The sequence below is a fragment of the Morchella sextelata genome (assembly GCF_020137385.1).
Source record: "Morchella sextelata strain SCLS chromosome Unknown scls_1, whole genome shotgun sequence".
NCBI classification, from domain to species: domain Eukaryota; kingdom Fungi; phylum Ascomycota; class Pezizomycetes; order Pezizales; family Morchellaceae; genus Morchella; species Morchella sextelata.
In genome coordinates, this window is record NW_025408616.1 from 1828884 (window position 1) to 1853915 (window position 25032).

The 25032-nt window shown below is 44.9% G+C and overlaps 5 protein-coding genes across 5 annotated transcripts; 4 read left to right on the forward strand and 1 right to left on the reverse strand.

Annotated features, from left to right (window-relative positions):
* Positions 1-1450: 1450 nt before the first annotated feature.
* On the forward strand, positions 1451-2112 carry H6S33_000455 (uncharacterized protein; the record flags this gene model as incomplete). Its single annotated transcript, XM_044831834.1, has 2 exons — positions 1451-1458; positions 1554-2112. The coding sequence occupies 2 exons, from the start codon at positions 1451-1453 to the stop codon at positions 2110-2112; spliced, it is 567 nt and encodes a 188-aa protein (XP_044700014.1).
* Positions 2113-4886: 2774 nt separating this feature from the next.
* Positions 4887-5957, forward strand: H6S33_000456 (uncharacterized protein; the record flags this gene model as incomplete). The annotated part of the gene is made up of 3 exons (XM_044831835.1): positions 4887-5016; positions 5089-5603; positions 5676-5957. The coding sequence occupies 3 exons, from the start codon at positions 4887-4889 to the stop codon at positions 5955-5957; spliced, it is 927 nt and encodes a 308-aa protein (XP_044700015.1).
* Positions 5958-6583: 626 nt separating this feature from the next.
* Positions 6584-9494, forward strand: H6S33_000457 (uncharacterized protein; the record flags this gene model as incomplete). The annotated part of the gene is made up of 5 exons (XM_044831836.1): positions 6584-6614; positions 6667-7513; positions 7578-7636; positions 7693-8184; positions 8242-9494. 5 exons carry the CDS (start codon positions 6584-6586, stop codon positions 9492-9494), a joined length of 2682 nt encoding a protein of 893 aa, XP_044700016.1.
* Positions 9495-13225: 3731 nt separating this feature from the next.
* H6S33_000458 (uncharacterized protein) lies at positions 13226-15076 on the forward strand (the record flags this gene model as incomplete). The annotated part of the gene is made up of 6 exons (XM_044831837.1): positions 13226-13318; positions 13384-13414; positions 13477-13745; positions 13800-14259; positions 14313-14649; positions 14725-15076. The coding sequence occupies 6 exons, from the start codon at positions 13226-13228 to the stop codon at positions 15074-15076; spliced, it is 1542 nt and encodes a 513-aa protein (XP_044700017.1).
* A 251-nt stretch (positions 15077-15327) lies between these two features.
* H6S33_000459 (uncharacterized protein) lies at positions 15328-18078 on the reverse strand (the record flags this gene model as incomplete). The annotated part of the gene is made up of 6 exons (XM_044831838.1): positions 15328-15911; positions 15967-16649; positions 16722-16963; positions 17021-17772; positions 17851-17921; positions 17996-18078. 6 exons carry the CDS (start codon positions 18076-18078, stop codon positions 15328-15330), a joined length of 2415 nt encoding a protein of 804 aa, XP_044700018.1.
* Between the last annotated feature and the right edge of the window lie 6954 nt (positions 18079-25032).

Genomic DNA, 25032 nt, shown 5'->3' on the forward strand with positions numbered 1-25032 from the left:
TCTCTCTTGTGTGATGCCCCTCACCACAGCCCCCCCCCTCTCCTCCTCTTCCTCCTCCTCTCTCCACCCCTCAGCGCGTGTTGCCCCTCCATCAGCCGCTGCCTCTTTTCCCTGCTTGGTTGCCTCATGTCTGTCATGTCTGCCCTCAGATAGTGAAGCTACTTACCGTGTATCATGACCCCTGCAACTGCCCGCCAACACATCAGAATCACCCTCGCAAACGATCTGCCAACCGACTTGGCGATACCAAGCATCTAGTCCAGATGCAGGTAAGATACAATAGCTGCATCCTCACGTCGGGCAGGTCTTTGCAACTGTGGGTTTAGCCTCGATGCAAGCACCACCGCCCTCTCTCTGTCGAGTTGTTGGCCCCTCCTGGCCAATCCGTTTGAACCAGCGCATATCTGGATGGAGCTTTGAGCCCTTGGTATCGCGAGTTCATTGCCCCTCCTTTGTCCCGCCCCGCTTTCGGGTGGTGGGGCACTGGTAGAGTACTTGGGGGGGTATTCGAGGGAGGAATTGCATTTGCTCGACATACATACGAGCCTGCATATACATTCACGCATTGCAATCTGGAGTATCTATGTAGATTATGTATGTGAGCTAGAGTTAGGTAGGTATGTATGTAGTTGTATGTAGGGTCTACTAGGAAGTAGAGTATGTACCGACTGCTCTACAGCTCCAAGATACCCTATATCAGAACCACAAATAGGACCTACCACAACACCAACAGTCCAGTGAGAGGGGACGTCTCGCTCGCCGTTCCAGAAGCCATGGTTTTACCCATGCTTCTTTTTCTCGCCTCCATCTTTCTCCGCAGCAGGGCAGATCTGATCGAGCTTAGTCTGTTGTACAGCACATGCATCCGGGACGAACCACTGGCGGTGTTTGGTTTTGTTTTACCAGAGACCCGACCCAGAGTGGCGAAGGTACCCCCCCAAGGAAGGGCCAATTGACTTCCAATAACCCAGAACAGAAGGGGCTTGCACCATGCCTGTCTAGTAGAGCATGTAGAGCTTCCCTCCATACTACCCACGGACCACCACCACAACCACAACCGCTACCACCACCACCACCACATCCACCACCTCACCATGACTGGAATAGCTGCAAACTCGACACGTCGATAGCGGCGGGAAGAGGTAAGAGAGTTGACTGAGTGGGTTGGTGGTTGGTTAGTGAGGGGTTGATGTGGTGAGGGGCAGGGAAAAATCCAGGTAGCGGGATGAGAAGGAGGGTTAGCTGCTGGCTAGCTCTCTGGCTTTTAGCTGGATGAGCACTTGGTATAAAATCCGCTGGATTCCCGCACCAGTTTTTGCATTCTACTCTTCACTCTCATCACACAATATCACAAGCTTCTTGAACCATCTACTAGAATCTTCTCACGGTTCTATTCAAAAATTTAATCCATCAGGCTTTAAGCTCTAAAACCCATAACACTTTATACACAATGTCTAGGTACGTTCCATATCTTGTTACCTTTCTCTTTTTCTTCTTTTACTGAAAAGGAAATATCTTGTTTTCATGAACCTTCCTAACTGACATCTTTACAGCGGTGGATACGAGAGAAATGACGAGCGTGTCTCCAACGTTCTTTCCCAGGCTACCATCGACAAGGCACTCCTGGACCATGCAAACCAGCAGCAAGCCCAGCGCCAAGGAGGAGCAGGAGGTGGCCAACAGGCGTCAACCTCAAACTACTCACAAGGGCCCGATAGGCCAGGAATCACTCGCAAGGATACCACCTCCCGCCGCGACCCCTTGACCGGCGACCTTATCGAGGAGTACTCCGGCGAGGGCGAGGGCCCTGCGATGCGTGCCCATTACAACTGGGACGAGCCTGGCAAGGCCCCTAGCAACATGCCTCAGTCGCAGCCGCAGCAGCAGCAGCGCGGTCCTACTGGATCCTACCAGGAGCCCCGCCCTGGCCAGGTTCAACGTACAAACACCACTATCAGCTACAACACCAGCGGTGACCGTGTTGAGGAGCACGATGGAGAGGGCTCTCTTCGTGTCCGCGCTCTCTACAACGACGACGAGGACCCAAGCACCACATACCGCCCCGCCCCGCAAAGGCACCAGAGCGAGAGGGGTCCTTCCGGCCATTACTAGAGATAGGGTTGGACATTTTTTTTTTTTACAGTTATACAGTTAGGGTCTTGTTTTTTTTTCTTTGGGACGGTTTTCTTCTTTGGTGACTCTTTTCGTTGTTTCTCTGGTTTGGATGGGAGTTTTCTTTTATTGCGGATGAGGGTTGCGGGGTGGGTGGACTTGTGGGGTTGTGGGAAGTTTGGATCTTCTTTTTTCTCGTATATTTGCATCAAATAGATGATACAATTTTGTGCCGGGTATAAGCATATTCGAGTGTTTCTCTGTGCTCATTGTGACAATGTTTGGTAAATTTACCAGAAGTTTTCTTTTCCAGGTGGTTGGTGTTGTTGGGGGACGATCAATGGGCTTCAAGGCATCGGCTCGAATCCTCTCAGCACTTCAGACACCAGCCATCACTCGATTAACGTTGATTAGCTGCACATGCACATGTTGCACAGCCCTGCACGGAATCATGTGTTTGGTGCTCTGTTGTAAATTCTCCGAACAAAAGCAATTATAGGCTCCAGGTACATACTCTATATGTACTTTAGAATTATTTTTTGCTTCTTCTCCCGATCGTTTATTTTCCGATTAGCCAACCGTACCAATGCCGAGCTCTAGATGGCTAGCTACACTACACTACCCTGACCATTCCAATCCGAACACTTGGGAACAGTAAAAATTTGCGGGGCCGGATCTGAGTCAGGGAAGCTTCTAGTGTCTATTGTACATGCAGTACCACGAGGTAGGCCTGCTCTAATTAGTGTAGAGAACTTGAGTAACTTAAGTAGAGTGGATGATAACGTATCCGCTTTGCGTACATGTAATTAACTAGAGTACTTTGCTTAGCGCCAGCTACAAATCTTGGAAGAGATATCGTAAATTTAAACATACATGTAGGATTGTGAACTTTAGTAGTAACGAGGATCGTCCTTTCGGTCTCCTGGGAAACTATACACAGTTATAGTTAATTTTGCGGTACGAAAATGAAACCTCTTTCGCACCATTAAACTCGGATATCAAGATCATCTGTGCGGCATATTTCGCACAATATTCCGTGAGGCTGCTGGATAGCTATTACATAAGACCGTGCTTGTTGTGAGGCAGGTTAGTTGCCATATTATTACATGTAATTTAGTATGGTTGTGGAATGTATGCCCCAGGGCTATATAATTTATACCTAGGCCAGCAACTCGTTACGATTTGAACCGATATATAGTATAGGTATAGGTAGCTCTCGGGTTGGGAGACCTACACTAGGCTGGGTACAAGAAGCCATGGTATTGTTGCAAATCTGCATATATGTATGCTACCTAGGATACCTCGAGACGAAGATCACGAAACAGAGGGATGAGGATTACTGTAGAGTACATGTAGGTACTGTACTATTGTACTACCAGCCCCATTGCAATTAATTGGTTGCAATTAATCGATGCGATAGATATACTCTATCATGGTGAGAGTGGATGGAATCAGCCTAGAGGTAGATAGTAAGTCGCCTTGGGCTCGAAATGGGTGGCCATGTGGGATGGAAGGGGGGAGGAAGGGGCTTAAATGCATAAATTGCGGTTGGGCCGTAGTCACCCACGATCACTCTTAAGTTGCCGATCACTCTCGAGCAAGGCTGCACCAGTACTGGTTACACACTGGCGTGCAGTCAACGTACGGTACGCCAATTTCATCTACTGAGTTCTATCAACCTTTAAATTTCATTTCATCAGATGACACTTGCTCATTGAAGGCCTCGAAATTCTCAACCTGGATAAATGCACGTTAAGGCAATAAGGTACCGCAAAATCTCAGGAATAACGAATCGAACTGGACTGAGAATACTGGGCTTCAGATTGGTCAAATGAGTGTTGAGCCTCAATCCGACAGACCCAAAGCGTAACTCTTGGTCGTCTTGACCAACGGGTATTCCAGCCCAGTCCGACTCGTTATTCCTGAGATTCTGCGGTAGGTCTAGGTGGTACTTACAGCAAACTCACATACGCCAAGACACGCATCGTTTGTAGGTACACAGCCTCAGCGACCTTGTTCGCTAGCGCTGAACTGTATCAGTCGACTTGAATTAATGAAACGTCTTAAGGTTAAGCTCTCGTCCTCTGAGATCGGGCGTTTTGTTGCGCCCCGTGTTCCCAGAGCAGGGGACGTGCTGTCGTTTGAGGATAGAGGAGTCTCGTGGTCTCACGTTGACTGATCTGCGGCTGTTGGATCATGTCAGTGCTTAGAACGACACTTCTAGAGCCACATCCTTCTCATCAAAGAATAAAAGAGCTCTGTCTTTGTTATCTTGTGTCTGGTTGAACTCTGGGATATTGTGCTCAAGCTAATATACAAGCCGCCATCAAATACATGATGCTTCGATAATAATCCAGGTTGAGCTTTTGCGATCAACTAACCGCAGTAGATCTTATTGACATCCCGCGCGCGCTTATTATATAAGAGCATCATGTAACACTGCCTCCCTATCTCTGGGGCCATTAATTGGGGACGCTTCATTAGTGTGAGGATTTAAAGTGCGTTCTTGAGACCGCTAGGCTGTGATGGGGTTTACCACGTACTCGCAAGGCTTTGAATTTACCGCTACAGCAACCAATCATACATAAGGCAGATCCGATGGATATATCACTGAACGAAAACCCTACTTAATGCTGATAACCGCTTTATCTTGAGTATTGGAAACACCCAAGATACAGGCCTTTGAATATCCTCAAGCTAGCAGCAGCACCATATATTTGATATAGTCTCCCTCGAAAACAATCAACTAGATTAGGACTTCGGCCGATAACAAGATGGCTCCCCGACGCGGTGCATTTGGAGAGATGACGGGTCCTACAGAGCCCTCACCAGAGGTCATATATCCCATCATCGATTATAGCAAGAGTCCGCGCGCTATGATGGAGGCTCCAGTAGCAATCAATAGTCTCTATCTGGTTGGGCTCCTTAGTTCCGCATTCATATTCTACAGGTATACCAACCGCGATATACGGAAAGGCCTACTCGCCCAGCTTCCATTTACGTTTATTTTCCTCACCTCCTCCACAATCTTTAACATCATAACCGGTACACTTTTTCTTGCTGAGGATTTAAGCGTCCGCCAGACATATAACATAATGCGGGGCTTCTTCACGATGGGCTACTACCTTGGAAAGCTGTGCTTGCTGGAGTCTATATTTTCAATCCTGCATAACCGCCTCTGCGCCCTCAGCCCCGGGAGAACATCGAGGGCCGCGTTACTTATGATATATCTGGATCGATTTTTCGTGGCGGTGATGTTTGCGATTGTTATCACGATAATGGGGTTCAATATCAAGTACACCATGGATTCAAATGATATTTATCGTGGAAGAAATGGCGTCACGTGGGAGAACTCCGTGGGCCGTTATCAGATACACTGGGATAGGGTCGTTTTTGTGTATGACTTTATGCTGCTTATATGCGGTCTTCATTTTTCGAACTTCTCATCACACCTGCTACGCCGGGCAGATAAGCTGAATCAAGACAAAAGGGTAAATATCATCTCTTCCTCTAAAGCTAGGTAGAGATACAAGAAGCTGATACAGTTGCCCCCCTGCATCTAGGAAATCAAGATCCTGCTGGCCCTTGTTTCAACAGCGATAATCGTCAATGGCACGTTTTTTGTTCTTGTCGATTTGATGTCCTTTAGAGGGATCGTATATCCCTGGGCGCGCATCAATGTTGCGCAAACCGTTGTCGATACTGTTACCATGATCTGTGCTATCGCTGGTGCTTTGTGGGTTGCGATAAGGCGGGAGGATTGGGTTCCTGGCATCACGGGGAATGGAACAGCGCCGTATTTAAGAGATATCATTAGGAATCGAAGGAGACTACAAGGATACTAGTTTGTGATATTGTAGGTACTACTGAAGATTGGGGTTTTCCTATGTTGGACACATATACCAATATCAAAAGGGTGCTTTTCTTTGATGTTTAATGGGGTTTAGATACGCGTTATGAATTTAGAGATTTTAATGTATATATTTTTAATATTATCACACTGTGAAATTAGAAGAGAGACTGGAACTGTACATAGTTGTCAAGTACAGTCGTTCGGTGATCCGAATCTAAATTTCACATAGAAACTTGCCTGCTATACCGAATAATCTGCTGTATCGAACACGTTCGTTATATCGGCGGACGACTGTAAACCGAATTCGCATGTAGGTGCGGGTGGGTACATGCGGTTAACGTTGGTGCGCCGAGTGTTTGCTGTAGTCGTGATGTCTAGTATTAGACTAATCCAGATTGAGCTTAGTACACAATGTTAGTTGCTTAAATTGATCGACGTCATGGACTACTTGGGCGTTCAGTAAAATGTTGTGAACGCCTAAGTAATATTTTGAGATATTCACTCAAAATATCATTTCCAGTGTTACTGGAATCATATGGTTATATTTGGATGGGGGACGGAGAGTGGAGGAATCTGTCTCAAAAATTTGACTTCTGCCAAAGTCTAGACCGTTATGAAATGGAGGTCGTCTGGCCTCCACACCAAGTCGGTAAGGTTGCCAACACAACACAGCTTTAAGATTCTTAAGTGACTTCAACCAGAGAACCGAAAATCTCTTCAGACGCTCAAAACAGCTTGTTCAGATGTCGACCCCCCCCCCCCAAGCCGTAACTCGTACCTTGAGTACAAACGCGACAACGCCCAGATAATACGCTGGATAATCACCACGGCATCAAACATCAAACGAAGACAGGAGAAGCAAGAGCGGAAAGGTTCTTCAGACTCGACCGCCTCCCAACCCCCCTCCTCCCCCCCCTCCTCCAAGGCGGCTGAAGATAACCCCAGCAAGCCTCAATTGGTGAAGATAGACAGCCCTGCAATCACTGTAGCATCGCTCATATCATTGTCGGAGCTGATTGCAAAATCAGAAAAAACTATCCCAACAACGGTGTTTAGGCTCTTCCGATATGTGATCAATGCCCGTACGAGTGCGTATCAGTTCTGGGCTAGCATATATGCGGGGGATCCAGACGTGGAAATCAAGAAAGCAAACAAGGCCCACAAGGCTTTTCTTGATGCCTTGAACACTGCGTACAAGGTTCTAGGCGGCCCAGAGTGGGAAGAACGAGAAGCGGAGGAGCGGAAGCAAAAGCCTGGCGATGAGGTGACAGATGATCATGAGCTTGCAAATCGGTTCGAAGGGCTTGAGGTGGCCATGCTATCTTCTGACGGAGAGGCATCTAATAACCCAGACAAGCCTGCACCACAACGGGCTCAGCGAAAGAACAAAAAGGGCAAAGGAAAGAAAAAGAAGCCTACAGCGGCGCCGGAACCGAAACCACAGGAGTGGCCATTGGAGGACTTCAAGCTCAAGGATGACCCAGGAGCTGAGACAGAGGCCGTTTTTGGTGCTTTCTGTTTCCTCAAGGATATGGTTGACCTCAGGAGGTAAAATCTATAAAATTGTTTTATTGCAATCATTATCATTATTTTGCTGACGCAGCAAATGAAGATATACCGCAAGCCTATGGCGACAAGTCGCAGAAGATGAATTGCACATAGCTGTCGCAGGTGCCCTTAGCAACGTGGCTGTAGCGAGAGAGTCAAACAGCTTCAGTATGATGCAGCTGCAGAATTCTCTCAATTCAGCAGCTTTGACAACATCATCCATATTTTCTGCCGTGGAGACCTAGAAGGGTCGACTGGCAAACTCAAGTTTGCAAAGATAGGTCCACTAGGCACCCTTGAAACCACCGTGGTAGACTTCCGCGAACATTTCTGTATTTATGCACATGAGGATCTTACAAGATTCATCACGGACTACCGAATCAACAGAAACGGCAAACCCTCACCTGCCTATGTCTCATTGAGATGGGATCCGAATTTGGGGCTGGGAACACTCAGCGCGCAGAAGCGGCGGCAATGGCGTTCAGACTTTTCTATGCTGTGGTTTTACGACTTTGTGAACTCTTATGCCTCTACACTTCTCACTAGAGCGTTCCAACCAAAAACTCTAGAAACATGGGACTGGAGTATAGAAAATATGGGACGCCAGACACGCCGTATGCTTTGGGGCCCTGTAGAATTCGTAAGCGAAATTGCAACCCTCGCGATGAAACGTAAAGACGCACCACTTGCAAGGCTTATCAAACCACATCACGTTTTTCAAACTCAAGTCATGCTCGACTCGATGACTGCATTCAGAGGCTGGCATCTTGATGTCATGATTGGGGACAGTGTTTCGCCTCCGAAGCCGTGGGAGCAAATTTTTACGGAGATGGATTCATTCAAATCGAAATGCTTGAAGGGGACAAGCGATCTTGCGCATGAATACATGGTTGACCAAGAGCGTTATGGGGATCCTCGGCGGCACAAGTACCCAATTGATGAGATTAAAAATATCATGACTGAAATACAGCTCGTCCTTGGCGATACTATGCTCTCACGGGCGGAAGGCGCCCCAGCATCTAGGTTCGAGTACATAAAGACCAACGGGATGTGGGCCTATAACCCTTGGCTTTGTGGAACTGGTTTAGCAGAAGCAATGAACTTTGTGTATGATTTCGGTATCTCTGCGTGGGATAAATCAGGCCTTGCATTGTGCATTTTTCATCTTTACAATATGTTTCTCGCTACCGGCCATATTCCCGAAGGCAAGTTCAACATCATGGAGGACCTATTGACAGTGTTTGGAAACGACCTTTTCACCGGTGGAAAAAGACCCAAGAAAAACTTTTTCAAGTCTTGGATGTTGGCTGCTGGAGTGAAGGCACAGGTTCTGGCGGATCCACGAAAGAAACGCATGAACAGAGGTGGTAACGTACTTGATAGTGGGGAACGGATGTCGAGCCTATACCGTCGCGCAGAGATCCGATGCTTCCATCGGAAGAGTCTACTCCGTGCCCTTCAAGATGAAGATTGGATTCCCGAGAGGCTGCCTAAGGAGAGAATTCCTATCGTCAATGATACTTCCGCGGCCCAGAAAGAGAGAAGGCAAAAGGAGAAGGTGCTTTTCGAGCTTATGAGACGATCTGAAAATATGCCGAGTGATAAAGTTAAAATCAATCACCCAGAAAAACCCGACGAGGATTTCCTCCTATCACTTAGACGTGCATTGATTTTGGATATCAACGGTTCAGTTCCGAATGGATCACTCAACCTTTCGGCGCTTTTAGGCTTTTTTATGCAGGTATTTGAGAAACTTGATGAGGGAACGAACCATTTCCCGAGGCCGTTGGGACCCCCGGTTGGGCCGACTCCAGCAGTACATAACAATGTCATGAAGTTGGCCTTAGACCTGGAAGTCGAGGGGAAATCGCTGGAGGGAAATGAGGTTTTGGCAAAGATGGGAAAGATATTTGTGAAATACGTGGCTGGTGTCGAGTTGGGGGATTTTGTATTTGTTGATTGGATTGTTGATGTGGATTAAATGCCAAGGAATTTCAGGGTGATGGGAGGTATATTTTCGTTTTTCATTTTGGCATCCTTAATCGTGGTTCTTCAAATACATGTATTAAACTCTCCCGTAAATCATGGGGTACATCATATATAGCACACGAATTTTCAAATATAAAGTCTCGCAGAATTCATCTATTCATTATCATGAGATATCACTCGACCTCGGTTCACCCAATTTTCCGAAATGAGATTGTTATTCGTCAGCCTTTTGGGTCTATAAAGCTACATGTATATGTATTTCCTATAGTCCCATAATAAGCAATAAGATAAACGCGAGAGCTCCACTGGTTCCAAAATTTAAGTGATATCACGTGGGGATATTAATAATGCGCGCTGTGGGAAGCCTGCGCATGCAGTTGAATATACAGTCGTCCGCCGATATAACGAACGTGCATATTCCAAAGTTTTCCGTTCGATACAGCAGATTATTCGGTATAGCAGGCAAGTTTCTATGTGAAATTTAGATTCAGATCACCGAAACCCGTTCGTTATAGCAAATTTGTGGCTTTTTTGGCATTCGTTATGTCGGCGAACGACTGTATATGTATGCACGGGCCAGTCCAAATCAAAATCCAGAGCACTACAGTGCTAGCCTCATTCATATGGCTAACCATTTCACTCAGAAAGGAAAGAAACTATCAATGAGAAAATTGATGGGCGTGGGATCGGTATCGAATGAGCACTGTGTCTACTAAATACCTTCAAATACATGTAACTAACTGCGCTCATGAAACAAGCTTGAACCACATGAATCTAACGAAGATGGGCGTAATGGCCGATAACTTTAATTGGTACGCCATGCCGACGTAAAATACCATTAGATTTCCCACTTCAGTACTCCAAAGCCAGCACTGACGTTGTGAGGAGCTGATTTTGTGCGCCCCTTCTCACAATGCCATCCTCACTATGTGAACCACGAGCTCCTGTAAAACTCACTCACGGGAAAACACCGCCTCTCCGAATTCGAGGCAAAACAAATCTTGGAAGAGGGACAGCTCGGTCAGGTCTTCACCAGTTGATGTACCATCACCATCACTCCAACGAAATTTGACCATTGATCAAATATTCCCGTCAACTCCACTAGTTTTTTGAAAATCGCAAAGATCCAGATGGCACATTCCTCTAAACCTCTGAGCTTTACTGAAAATACAGCCAGAAGAGTGGATGTATGTTATCCAGTATGGTGGGAATCTGAGCCACTTTTTTGTTTCTGTGAGATACTTGAATTGATGGTTGAAGATGAAAGTTATATAGTTTTTTTTTTTTTTTTTGGGGGGGGGGTTTCGGTACAGGTGTGGTGGTGGTGGTCGGCTACTTTAGAAGTGTACACTGTATAGAGAGCCCGCAGCTAGCATTAAAATCGGCTATTCTCACCAGTACCGGTGACTACTATGCCTCCTTCCATCCTTCCGTCCTTCCATCCGGATCCTTCCGCCCTTCTATCCTTCCGTCATTCCATCCTTCCGCCCATACAGGTCCACTCCCCACTCCGTGAGGGAAAATTCGATGTGCTAGGCCTCTTATTGTATTGGAGGAATTAGTGGCTGGCCAATAATGATTGATTGATTAATTGATAATATAATTCATCGATTGTTGAGTGGCTGGTCAAACTATTGTGGTGATAAGTCGATGCTGAATAGCACGGGATGACACCAAGTGAGTGAGCGTTGAATGGCTAATGATGAGCCAGCGAGAAAAGGACGGAAGAGAGGCCACTCTTAAATGGCTGATTTTCAGATTTCTCGGCTCGTGCCGAACATCCGTCCATGGCCCGCACCGGTGGAGCAGACAGAGCACAGATACCCCTCATTCTTATTCGGCTATGCATGCACCGATAATCCTTCTCTAAATTGTTCACCCCAGATTTATGCCAGTTAAATATAACCGGTGATTGCATTTAAGTTGTGGATGCGGTATATATATAGTAAACCATATGCAGCGGCTCTCAATCCTCTATGACGAGTTAGAACTATCCTTCAACACCGCCCCCAAGTAACAGAATGCTAGAATCTAGGCGTAAGATCAACTCATTGATAGTAGAGATACCAAGATTTGTTAACGTGTTCCACACTCTTCACTATACCTGCTACATTACAAAACGTCCGCTGGGCGAGGAGTGTACGTGAATGGTCTAAGACTGGCAAATAAACCATAGTTATCTCCACGTATAATGACGCATGAATTCATGATAATCAATTAGAGCAGTAAACCTTCATAATATACCGTAGAAGAACGGGCAGCGGAGGAAAGTGTGGAATTGTTCCCCTCACCGTGCGGGGATATGGAACGAGTTTGCAAGAGAAATATCTACAGAAAACCCTGCTCTCGTTGGGTCCCTCTTTCTTCAAACATTAACTGTTTCAGTATTGAAAGATGGAGCTATATTAATCACCGGCTAGGAGCGATCCCAGTTTTACAACCTCGTCTCAATTCTGGTCCACATGATATACAACTATTTTATCGAAAATCATCCAAAGGAATGAAGAAGACTATCTCTCAGACCCGGGCCGGTATTCCGATTCGATCGGCAGAATACCTCCTGATTTTGAAGAGATCATAACTTGATTCATTGGTCGGAGAGAGTCATTGTTGATTTCTGACGTGGGGGTGATGTTTTAATTTCCTTTCTTGGATGAGTTCGTGACAACAGATGGCAGTTGTGAACATCTGGCCGGATACCAAGTATAAAAGATCGAACTGTAACTATACATTTAGTCCTGAGAAGCTTCTTATACTCGCGGTCTGGCCATACTTTGATTTCGTGGTGTATGAATGTATTGTTGTTATAATAGGTAATTGCAATTTGGCGTAATAATCAAGAGAGATGAGGCAATCTCTTAAGATGAATGCGGGTAATTTACTGCAGCTGACTACATTTATAATAATAAAAAACTCGAATATTGTGCTTTGCGCAATTGTGATAAGAGGAAAAAAAGGACAACACTCTTGAAGCGACTAAAGATGTCCGTACTCATGAAATATCACTCGCTCATGGGGGACGGCCAGATTATGCTGGGTTCCTCGGCAGATAAGATCAAAAAGAGTCCTTCCAGAGAACCAGCTCTCTGGGATAGAGAGGATCGATGAACACATATTTAGAGTTGATCCAATACTGATGATGTGTCCCTCTAAGATGTAGCTACATACATTGTGACTAGCTCAACACCACGGCTTTGAAATCGGCCATCCTTGCACACAGTTTTTCACTCACCCCCACGCTCATTTCAGCTTCTCAAATCTCCAAAGCAATATCTCTACTTCGAATATCAACGGATATCTAGATGGAGCTCGACGGATATCTCGGTAGTGCATGAAGACCAGAAGAGATGAGGGGTCGTTGTTGAAACGGTCCCAAACAATTGCTTATATAATCGTCCGGACAGGTTCCGAGAGATGCTCCGGACATGTTCGGAATGTCGAGGGGGAGAAGTCCGGATACCCTCCGCTCGTGAGAGTAGGACTTAGAGAGGTATAGCTCCTCCTGTTCCCAACAACAGATTGTTACTTACCGAGATCTTTGATGTTCTGCGCTCTTCAGGGGTTTTTGATTTGGTATAATATTGCTGTTACTTCAAGTTCAATTCGCATATATCTTCTTCCGCTCCGGTTTTTAGATTCTTGAGTTCTTGGATAAATATTTCGAAATATACTCTTATTTGCTTTTTCAGTTGTATAGTTTGACAAAGAGAACATAAGAAAGCAATGAGCAGCGGCGGATTGCAAAGAAAGCCGAAGGCTATAGTGGAGAAGGTACCATTCTCTAAGACAATTGAAATGTGTATCCCAGAGCAACTGGTACGTATCCTCGTTTCTGATTAGCTGCTATCCCGAGATAAAGTGCTGATACAATCTGATAATAGGCAATATCCGAGAGAGAGGCTCGTGATTCAAGTATGTAACCTCAATGTTTTACGATAGAGGAACATAAAAGGTTAACGCAGTGTATCAAAAAGTACTTGACATTCAATCTCCCCTCCAAACACCTATTTCAACAATGATGGAGGAGAATCTTTCTCAGATTTCCGAGACACCTCCGTCCAGTATTGCCGCTACCGGGGATGAAGCAAAGAGTCGAAAAGGTTCACTTCGTTCTGAGGTAGCCTCAAATGATGCAGACCATTCGCCCTTTTGGACGCAAGCCCAGGAGGATTTCTTGCCTGAACTGTTCTCAGAAAACGTGGTAGCAAAGATTTGGGGGATAGCCGCAGAGGCATTATGGCAGGTAACTTATCATGCCTTGACCTAAATCTAAAACCGATATTGAACTGCTCGTTAGAACAACCCGCCAGAATCAGCGCCGGAATACACACAACCTCCAAACGGGACAACCTACTCAAATACCGACATCGATTTCTGGACCTCCGGCTTCTTCCCCGGAAGTCTCTACCTCTTATTGGAAAGAGCCGAGCTCTATCCAAACCATTTCCCCCAAGCCAAGCTCCATAAAGCAAAACTTCTATACGCCAGTCGTTGGTGGTCAGAAAACCTACACGCTCAGGCAAAACGAACCGATACTCATGATCTTGGATTCATGATACAGCCGTCGTTTCAAAAAGATTACGAGTTGACTGGGAACGATAGAAGTTTTCAAACGCTTGTGACCGCCGCAGAAAGTTTGGCCAGTAGATATGATGAAAGAGTCGGAGCTATTAGAAGTTGGGATGTGTGTAGAACCAAGAGGTATAGGTTTGAAGATCCGTCGAAAGACTATCTAGTCATTATAGATAACATGTTGAGTAAGTTTTTTTCCATGATCAAATAATTCCATACAATTTTACTGACCAGAAAGATCTTGACTTGCTCTTCTATGTAGCGTTTAAAACTGGCGATGCACGTCTAGCAAATATCGCAATAACGCACGCCTCAACAACATTAAAGCACCACATTCGGGAGGACTGGTCTACAGTTCATGTTGTCAACTTTGATCAGCATAGCGGGAAAGTAAAGGACAAATTCACCAATCAGGGATATTGGGATGATAGCACTTGGAGTCGAGGACAGGCATGGGGTGTTCTCGGGTTTGCTCAGGTCTACGGATGGACAAAACGAAAAGAATTCTTAGATGCTTCAAAAAAGTTGGCAAGATATTTCTTATCCAGGCTTCCGGCAGATGGTGTTCCCCATTGGTTAGTATATCTCATAATTTTCTTCAACACCGCCGCCCAGGTACTGCAGTTACTGACCTTGAATCAATGATATAGGGATTTCGACGCGCCTCGTCCGACTTATCGTGACACATCAGCTGCGATGATATTTGTTTCGGGCGTCCTTGAGATCTACAAACACTGTTCTGGACCACTCGAGGGAGCCGAATGGCTATATGCCGCGAAGAAGATTATAAATTCAGTACTCAAGATGTCATTATCTCCCCGTGCCAAATTCTTGAAGGATGGTAAAGTCGACATGGGAGGTTTCGACGCCATCTTGAAGAACGCTACTATTAATAACTATGAATACGCCCCTAGGAGGTGGGCCGATCATGGGCTTGTTTATGCGGATTATTTCTTGTTGCAGGTGGGAAACAAGTTATTGTCATTGGGACTTTTAGAGTAGATCTCGATAGACTATGTATGGTATTATTTCTTTTTATTTCCCGATTCCTCAACCTGGTATCTACATACCCAATTCCTTTCAATATAGGTTTCGTTATCCTTCCAAAAACAGTAGGAGAGTATGTAAAATAAAAGTCAGTGTAAGCTCAAAACATTATTATTGCCAATAGGAACTTTTCTTCTGCCAATAGATCAATGATAAACGATAAACAACGCCAGTAGAAGCCCCGTAGCCACAAAACCCCAGTCCATTTACATCCCGCCGCCATACGTAAGAACTCGGTCAAATCCGGCGAACTGCGGATCTGAAAATAGGTTTGAGAACTCTGCCAGCTGCTCTACCGTGAAGATACCTCCGTCTGAGTGATCAATAACCCCATTATACCCATTATCAAAATGTTGATGTTCATCTTGTTGGTGTTCGAGACTATCGCCGTAGGGATAATTGACGTTGCCCACATGGCTCGCAGGCGCCTGGAAAGATAATGGCATGGGTGGACTTGCAAGTTCTAGTGGTTCCGGCTCCATATGCTGCCCATTCTTTCCATTCATACCTTTACCTGTCATTTGAAGGAACTCGTCTGAGTCAAAATGATCAGAGTATGCTGGTTTAGAAATGTCGACTGATCCTGTAGCAGTAGAATCGCTGAACAGTGTGTTTTTAGGATCACTTTGTGCTTGTGCTTGAAGGAGGCGTTGAGCAAAGCCCGCTGGAAGGTTGTAGGCATTGTCATGGTCTGCGTAGAGACCTCGCCAGCGTTTGGAGATGTCGAACAGCGCTTTGACTAGAGTGACGAATTCAGGTCGGAGCTCAGTGTTGTAGAATGAAGCATGTGCTATGATTGGAGCTTTGTTAGACAAGCTTGTGTTAGAGGGCTCAAGTCAACTAACCTAATAGCACTCGGCCAGAGACAAATAAACAAAATGCAAACTGGGGGTTTGTAAGCCCAGTGTTGTGAATCAAGTACTGTTGCGTAATGGTTGTAATCTCAACAGCAGCAGATAAACAGGTATCTGCTGAGCTCGATGATGGCAACTTTATGGAAAGTGTTTGCCACTGAATGGATGGGTAGGCAATTCCCTGGTGCAATAAAATGACAGAAGTGTTATGGGTAATGTGTGCCAATGTGAGATTGGGATCCATCTTTCCATTCACGACAGTTGCCTCTCTCCACTGTGGAGGTAAAAACAACTTCCATCTAACCAACCTTAGATCCAATTCCTTGAAGCGCATCAGCCACTGCTGTACCTCCTCAGGAGATTTTAGATCTACTGCCTGCTGTAGAAAGAACCTAGTGACTTGACTAAGTAACTCAGTAGCTTCAATGCAGTAAGAAAACCCGCCAAGATTGACTACTTCGTCGGAATAGAATCCATTAGAGTTATTAGCCGAGTCACTAGGAAAGGGGTCACTTATAAGTGGCGCCCCTCCGTTTTGTCGTCGTATGTTTTGTGTGCCGGAGTTATCTGATATACCGAAATAACGAGTTCGAACAGGCTTTTCTGCTTCCCATATGGCGCCTTCGCAGGGAAGACGTCGGCGTACATCAGCGCTTGTGAGGGAGGTATTCCATCTAGATGTCAATATCTTGTTAGCTAGCTAGCTAGGCTAAGTGGTTTGAATCACGGTCGGTTAGGAGACGTACCCAGTCGCGACTGAACAAAATCTATCGAGAAGAAAAACGTTCCAGAATACCCTCCTTCGTTCTTCACCCTCGGTCCAGGTTTTTGAGGGTCCGAGGAAGTTCATCCTATTTATCAATCGATGCGCTGAGCCATTTCCTGTATTTCCTTCTGCATCATCCTCGAAACTGAGTTGTAGATGCTCGACCGTTCTTGTCATGGAATCCACTATGGCCCATGATTTTGGACCTCTTCCTGAGCCAATCTATGAAACTTAGTAAAAATTAATTCACCTAAATCAGCTGGGGTTGGTAAGACTCACAGTATCAAAAGCTATAATTACAAGTGCTTGTAAATTCTCAACGGAAAACATTTCCATACTTTTCAAAATCACTGTCTGTCTCGAAATCCTAAAATATCGATCCCTGACCTCTTTTCGCTCCAGCCGCTTATCTGCCGAGAACCGGACCGTTGCCGCCACGATGGCATGGAGGATCGTGGAGAGTGCCGGTCGCGTGGTTACCGACTCAAGACGCCGCAAAAAGGAAGTTTTGTGCAGGATTGGAATCCATGGATGGATCAAATCAAAATACAGGTGCACCAGTATATCAACCAGATCAGCAGGTGGGAGTGAAGAATCTTCACAGTCAAGGAGATCAACAATTGTTGGTCTCCGCTGTTGGCTAAGCTCTGGATCCGATGTTGGTTGTTGATACGATCGAGGGGAGACATCGTGGTGGTTGTTCAAACGTTGTCTTTTTGCAGAAACACCACTACCTGAAGTCGCAGGAGATGACGCTTGTAACAATTCTCTTTTTAGACCAGATATTTCAGCAGTAAGTAAGTCCAATGGCTTTGAAGGAGACCCGCAGTCAGACAACTGGGCAAGATTCCCAGGTGATTTAGGTCCAAGATTTGGATTGAGCTCTCGAATTGCAGAAAGAAGTTGGCGCGTTACGAGAGTTTGACCAATGAACATCTTTTCTAAGGTATCAAGGCGTTGACTTAACGACTCGATCACACCGGCTTTTACTCCCGGTCGTGAACGCGACTCATCATACTGGCATTCGATATCTGGTATCGGAGTACACCCGGTCGGTCAGTATCATGAGGTTTTTCGTTAAGGAATCATTTGAAGCCAGAGAGACTAACTCATGCGGGCACAATGGGAGCATGGTTGCTCTCGTGAGCATTTGGCTTTCTTCTTTCGGCAGGACTGGCATCTGTAAACGTTCGTATTAGCAGCTGTAGGCAGTTCAGAAATTCTAAAGGAAGAAAAGTGCTGGTGGGTATTTACGCTGGTCCCTCATCTTCAACACTCTCATCCTTTTCTTTTTCGCCTTTGTCCTTTTCTTTATCCTTTGAAGCAGCTCTCTTCATTTTTATGACTGTTATTAATCTTGATTAGAGAAGACAATAGATGCCCCAAGCTAATGAGAATATTTTCCGAGGGATGAAGGTCAAAATGCGACAAGATGCTCTGGAGATATAGTCCGAAGGAAAGGAAGAAGATATGGATGCCCAGGTACAATGGATCGCCGAGATGTAACGGTTTACCTGTGTGACATTTACACCACCACCCTACTCCTACTGCAGGGCCTTTCTCCCTAATAAATATCAAATCGAGTTTAGCGAAAGCATAAGCGGTGCGCGCGCGGGGACTGTTGGGGTACTGATTAATTTGTTCTACATACATGTACTCTACACACCTGCACACTCCACAACTGCCAGGACTTGCTGCCCCTGTCCTACACGCATGGAATCCCTGTGGAATGCGGGGAACACGAATATAATTTAACCGGCCTCCTTTTAACCACAATGATGGTGTTGACCGGAGTTTTATGGGGGGATACATGAGTACGTAGCTCGTAGCTCATCGAGTCCTGTTTGGTGCCTGGTATTACTCCGAACTGAATCGATGCTCTACCCACCCAGCGTGTGGGCAGAAGAATTGACATGGGATGACGGATAGAGTGTTTATGTATGCATGTCCCGGCCGGGCCAATAGCTGGAGTGCGTGATGTGACTACGCTAGTATCGATTCATATCCTGTTTTTTTGGTACACTACTCGGGCGTTCATTAAATGGTCGGATATCGTTGCAACCAAATCCCTACTAAGAATTCCGACCATTTAATAAACGCATGAGTACCACTAGCAACAAAAACAATACTGCAATGTAGGCTGATAGGGGCCTTGGAATAAAATCATGGGCTATTGGAATACATCTCTACTAAAGAATAAACCTGAGGGTGTACTGATAGTGGGCATCCGCAATATTACCACAATTGCTGTCGGAATGCCGTTGGGGTGATGAGAACACCAAGGTTACGTATACACTTAGCTACAGTACACACCTCGGCACCAATGTGATAGTAATATTCGTAGTACGGACTAGCAGCCGTTGCTCAGCGCTGGCCCAGCCCAGCCCATGTCTACTGGCCTCAGAGGATACATACTCGGGGCAACAAGAACCCGAAAATGCAAGCTGCAAGCAGGGGCTCATTCGGTGTAGCTTTTCGCCAGCCGCGAATCAGAGGTCGTTACCATCAAAAGTCATTTTCAGGTTCTTCTTACCTTACCCCGAGTACATGTAGCTAATGTATGTAGTCAATCATCAATAAAGAACCTCTTGATTCGGAATGGCCATATTTGGCACACACACGCACACACAAAATCCCCAGTACTAAAGGAAGATAGAGCTCTAAAAAGGCTAAATGATCATTTCTGCGAATTATAACGCAACTCCTCAACTGATCATCGAAAAATTGAATCCAGCAATTGCAACGACACATAAAACAGCGTTTCTGAACTTCATAGAAGCCTTTCTAGACAGACTCGATACGGCTCCACTCTTTTGAATATGAACGACCATGTCGATACGGTTGGCAGTGCACGGAGGTGGCGTTGCGGAAGTTCCCACCGAGAATGGCCACTTATAATTTAAATTATATAAATTATATAGAGTAGTACTAGGTATGTATATATATACATACGGCTGGATCTAACTATACTCAATAAACACTACTGTTAATTATAAAAACCTAAATGGTAAGGAATTAATACGCACCTGGAATAAAAGATAATCAGATGTACGGCCGGAGTTACCGAGCTAGGCTTTTAATTGGGTAGATGAGCTGCAACTTGGCATGTCTGTAGCCTAGCTTTGATAATTCTTCAATCTATTCTACTGGTTGGACTTCATCATTGATGCCTTGATCAATTGAATCAGGCCTCAACACGACGTCGACGTATACGTAGGTATATTTTGTAAACTTGATCGGGCTCTAGATATAGCAGCCTATTGAAATTTCATATAAAACCCACTGAAAGCGGTATGTTAATAAATTTACTGACCACTCAGCTGATCAGACCAACTCAAGTGAGGTGAAATCTACACAGGCCAAGCCAGAACGCATGTGCAACATGTAGTTAAACGCAATTGCGCAAATTAGGACTGTATAACCAGCGGAAGCTAGAACACCTTCTGGGGTTTGTTGTTTTGTGGAGGCTCGAGGTTCATCCCATCCATCCATCGCCCGGGTCATCTCCATTGTCTAGATCTCCATCCAATCAATGTAGCGGCAGCTGCATCATCCCATCGTTTCTTTCCGTTCCATGTTTCATATCCCCCTCATGCACATGGGTTAACGTTAGTTAAAGGAAGATCGGCGGGGAAAAGCACGTTTTACTTGTAGGGTACGATGGCGCTACCTGCCCCACTTTTCTTCTGCTTTATTAGCCTGTTGTGAATGTGCAATGTGGACTTAATTAAGCTTTATACTTTATATGCGTGTGATGAAGGAAGCTGCAGTGACTATAATTGTAGGTTATACCTAGGAATCTAGGAGTTCCGTGCTCTAAACGTTAACAGGCCAGACCTTCTTTATACGCCAACTAATCCAGCTTTCTAGGGTTCGAACCGTTAGGAGCTAAGCACAACTACGTTCTGACTTTGTAGAGATAATATTCGCGTAGTTTTATTTTGGTATCATAATACATAATTCTATTAATCAGGAGCTAACAAGTTCAGAAAAATAGGCATTTCACTACATGTACATACATATTCAAAGTTGGGCGGAGAACCCCGATTCGCTGGCTGGACGGCGCAGTGTGCACTGACAGCAGAACATTATATTACCCCGAGGCCTAGGGACTCGAGAGTTTGCGATTAGAAGGACTAAGGAATCATTTCGTATTACATAGTCTAAAGACGGTACATGGTGTCGATGGCCACGGATCAAAATCGTTACAGATCTAGAGGGATTTAATGAGAATCACATCAAGAGCAGTAGTATGTTATACATGTGCATAGATACACGTACGTACTCGTATTAATCAGCATAGAAACCATAAATCATAGGCTAAATTCAATTTCACGACCTCCTGTCTATCCTTCTTCGCTTTTTGCGGGTTCTACTTGATGACAATTGACCTTTGATTACATTAATCATTGTATCAGACAACGCGACCCTATTCTCTGGGGTTTTTAGTGTTTCTTGAAGCCGTAGCTCTACTAAGAAAGTTAAAACGAGCTATTTTGGATACTAATTATAAGCAATATTGGCTTGCCGATAGTTATATATATAATCAAAGGAGATTTATAAGTTCACAAGGTATCAATTCTCAACAACGGGGGAGGAGGGGAGGGCAGATTCTGGCCAAGCATCAGAAAGAAGGGAGTTGTCGGAGATGTCAAATTGATTGAATGATCTCTATCCTTTGAGGTGATAAAGTGTTGTGGGAAGGACAAACATGAGCGGAGCAATTGACGAGTGCCATTCCGGCCCACCAATACATGCCACCCCAACCCAAGCAACTCAAGTATACGGGGCAGACAATAATGAGCCATTTACTCTTCAACTCGCACCTGCCGTCTCAAGGCCAGAAATCTGGCCAGGTCGGCCGGAGGAGTCCCGGTGAATTCTTGCACGGAACGGGCGAGGATTAATACCCGGGGAGACAATTATCTCCGAGCTCTAGATCTCTTTATCTTATTTTGGCTTTTGTATAAGACGCTATTAATACTAAAAGAGCCTTTTTTTTTAATGGACTATTGCGTTGGTCATATATATATTGTATCCATTTCGCGATTGAGGCTTCCTTCATAAATTGTCACTCGTTTCTTCCGTTGTCAATCGCTTATCTTGTTGAATGAATATGCTCAAGGAATGATAAACCAGAGGCCTCTTGGGGCCTTAGCCGAACATGTAGATTACTTTTGATCGGTTTTGAAGAGTCGGTAAGATACATATAATTCAAAGTCTCGCCCAGGCCTCCTTTTGATATATCTATTAACGGCTGATCTACGCGACACCACGCCATAATTGTATGTATCTAAAACAAGCCAGATATATTTTACTCGGATTTCGGCAAGTGGTAGAATACAACGGAATAAATGATATCAAGAGCTGTTACTAGTAACGAGCTCGATAGTTTAATCTATCATATGTGCGAGTAGTTATGTGTATCGATCATTTCCATGTAAAAGTCCAAGGGCCCAAAAGGGGGAATATATTAGATGCATGCATACTTTATACAGATCTTGCGTAACATGCAAGGACAGCAATTTAGCCGGGATAGCTTCTCGACGTAAACTTGAAACATGGGGAAGACAGATAGAGTGTGAAAACGTGCTTGAGAAGAGAATGCAAAGATATGGTTGGGGACACCTTGAGCCGGAGCACTTCCAACGTCAAGATTTCCCAAGCTAATAACTTTCCACAACCACACCCTATTTTAATTATCTCTTTGTTATTCGGCTAGTATTCATCTGATCTATCACCCTACATAGTCCAAATTAATTTAGCTGTTCTGTGGGTGGAGTTATTAGGGTCGGGGTTTGGTGATGAATGTCGCGGGCCATGTTAATTAGTATTAACACACTAGCTAACTGTAAACGAGAAGCAGTTATCTGTGCCAAGAGTCTAATTAACATCCGGTTAATTCTTGGATCGAATGTCGCATACTCCGGCTCAAGGTGTCCCCAACCATATCACTCACACCTGCATGTAAAGGTGTATACATGCATGTAAATTTACATACGCGGCTCGCAAGAGAATCGAGTTATCAACTGAGCTAACCAATCACAGGAATTCAACTAGATATATTTTGGACCACAGATTGCCTACATGTAGTAATATATCCAGTCGATCAGAGTCTTGTTATCTATAGTACAGAAGGGTTTCCAACTCCGAAGGGCGGGGGAACATCCGTCCCTCTTCATACATATTTTGACTGTACGCATGGCTCTTAGTCATTGAATATCACTCGTTTAAATACATGTATTACTAGAACGTACATTTTCTCCTGAACCATTCTATTGGGAATGCTAGGTACATGTATAAATATACACACTGTATAACAGCTCGTTTAGAAAGGAATTTACAGTACCGGCGTGGCTATCCTGGTTGATCGATAGTGCCTAGCACGGTATAATATAATGCGACGTACTACATATCGAAAAGGGGCTTCCCAGTAGTAAGCGAAGGCGGATTTGACTTCATCACATGTACTTCTTTTTTTTACCATCCGGTTAAGTATATTGCCATCGCCCAGCTGTGTCAGTCTCTATGAGGTCTCAGGGTTCTATGAGACAATCGATTTTATGGTTGTAGGTCGATAAGCACCGATAATTCCTGATGTATAGACACCCTTGCTGTGTATGTCGCCGCTTCAGACTTTTATACCAACATGCCGTCATCGTTAGTATCTGTATACTAATATATAACTCAAAGTTATATAACTACATTTACATGTTCGTATGGATTTGTAGTTCGGGCTTGTGATTTGACGAGCTCGTAGGGAGAAACAGTAGCCGAGGGATAAATATATCGATATGGAGTAAATATTGTCAGCAGAGGATAGATCTTTTGTAATCTCATGTGGCGTTGTGTTGCCCATTCCCACACATATACACACTTGTATATACATATACAGCGATTCACAGGCATTTGGCGAATACACCCATTTGGCGAATTTGTATGTAGCAACCAGCCAGCAACCAGTCAAACTGCGAGTTTGACTAAGATATCCTGATTCTTATTGGCCGTGACCCCTGTTCGTCAAATGGGTGTATTCGCCAAATGCCTGTGAATCGCTGTACATTAAAAACAATGGCCGGCGTGGAGGTTACCAAAGGGTATTGACTACATGTATAGTACATGTATTGGAAACCTATCAACAGCCAAGATCCTTTACGTGTATGAAACAAACGTGGGCTCCATGTCAATAAGACTTAGCATGCAATATCGTCTAACCTTACCGGCATAACAGTGACAGAATGTGTCAGTAACTGGGTTCTCGGGTGCTGTGCATATTCTACCCCAGGGACGCACCTTATTTCAACCACCACGATCCCACGAATTCGAGTATGGCGCCAAGTTCAAGGAGAAGAAAAATTGGATTTATAAAGCTGCATGCAGAGGGAGCGGATCGAGAAATCCAGTCACGTAGTGCTTGTGTGCCACCTACTAAGCCTTTTTTTCTCGCTCTCCAAGTGTTTATCACGCCCAGTCACGGTCACGGTCGCGCAAACTCGTGCATCTTGCATATATTGCAACCTCTATAAAATAAGGATTTGCATGCTGCATGCAAACAAAAACGCCATACAAGACAATCCAGGGTGGCGCCTTCTTCAGATGAGCATAGCGGATGATTCATTGGCAACCATTGGAAGTTTAGCCATCTCCAGGAGCACCTACACAAAATCGAGCGTTAAACCCAGGATTTATGTAGTACAAAATCCCCAGTTTTCGCTTAAAGTCTTTTTGCGGGGTCTACGAGACGAAAATCTCGAAGGCCTAGACACTCCGGAGTAGGCCCGGTGATAACTCCGCTCCCCGATGATCATTTGAAAACGATTATTGGGTGTGCATAGCAACCGGAAATTCATTTCTAGGTTCGTTGAGTGCGTATACATCATCTGGTGCGGGGAGCTTGAGCCAGAATATACTAAAACTCACTATTGGGTGTTCATGTGCACATGTAGTAATATCCAGACCCATAAACATTGAAGGTGAATCAAATACTTGATTTCGAACATAAATGCGAGCCGTTTCTGATAGGTCTTTAGCAATAAGTGATAGTAATGTAACGTATATATCACGTACCAGTTATTTCTCTGTGAAGTCTTTGAAGCTTTCCAGTTGTGTTTTGCATCGAGATTAACTTCTCTTTTTTAAACCCAAGGTATTGACCAAACCGATCTCATTTGTCTGTAAATATCTGGTCAGATGCATATGACCATTACCTTAAACCATTACCCGGCTAGGGTTGGCTAGGAGCGTTAGGACCCCACAATACTACCACCCTCGTTGATGATTGATCATCCAAC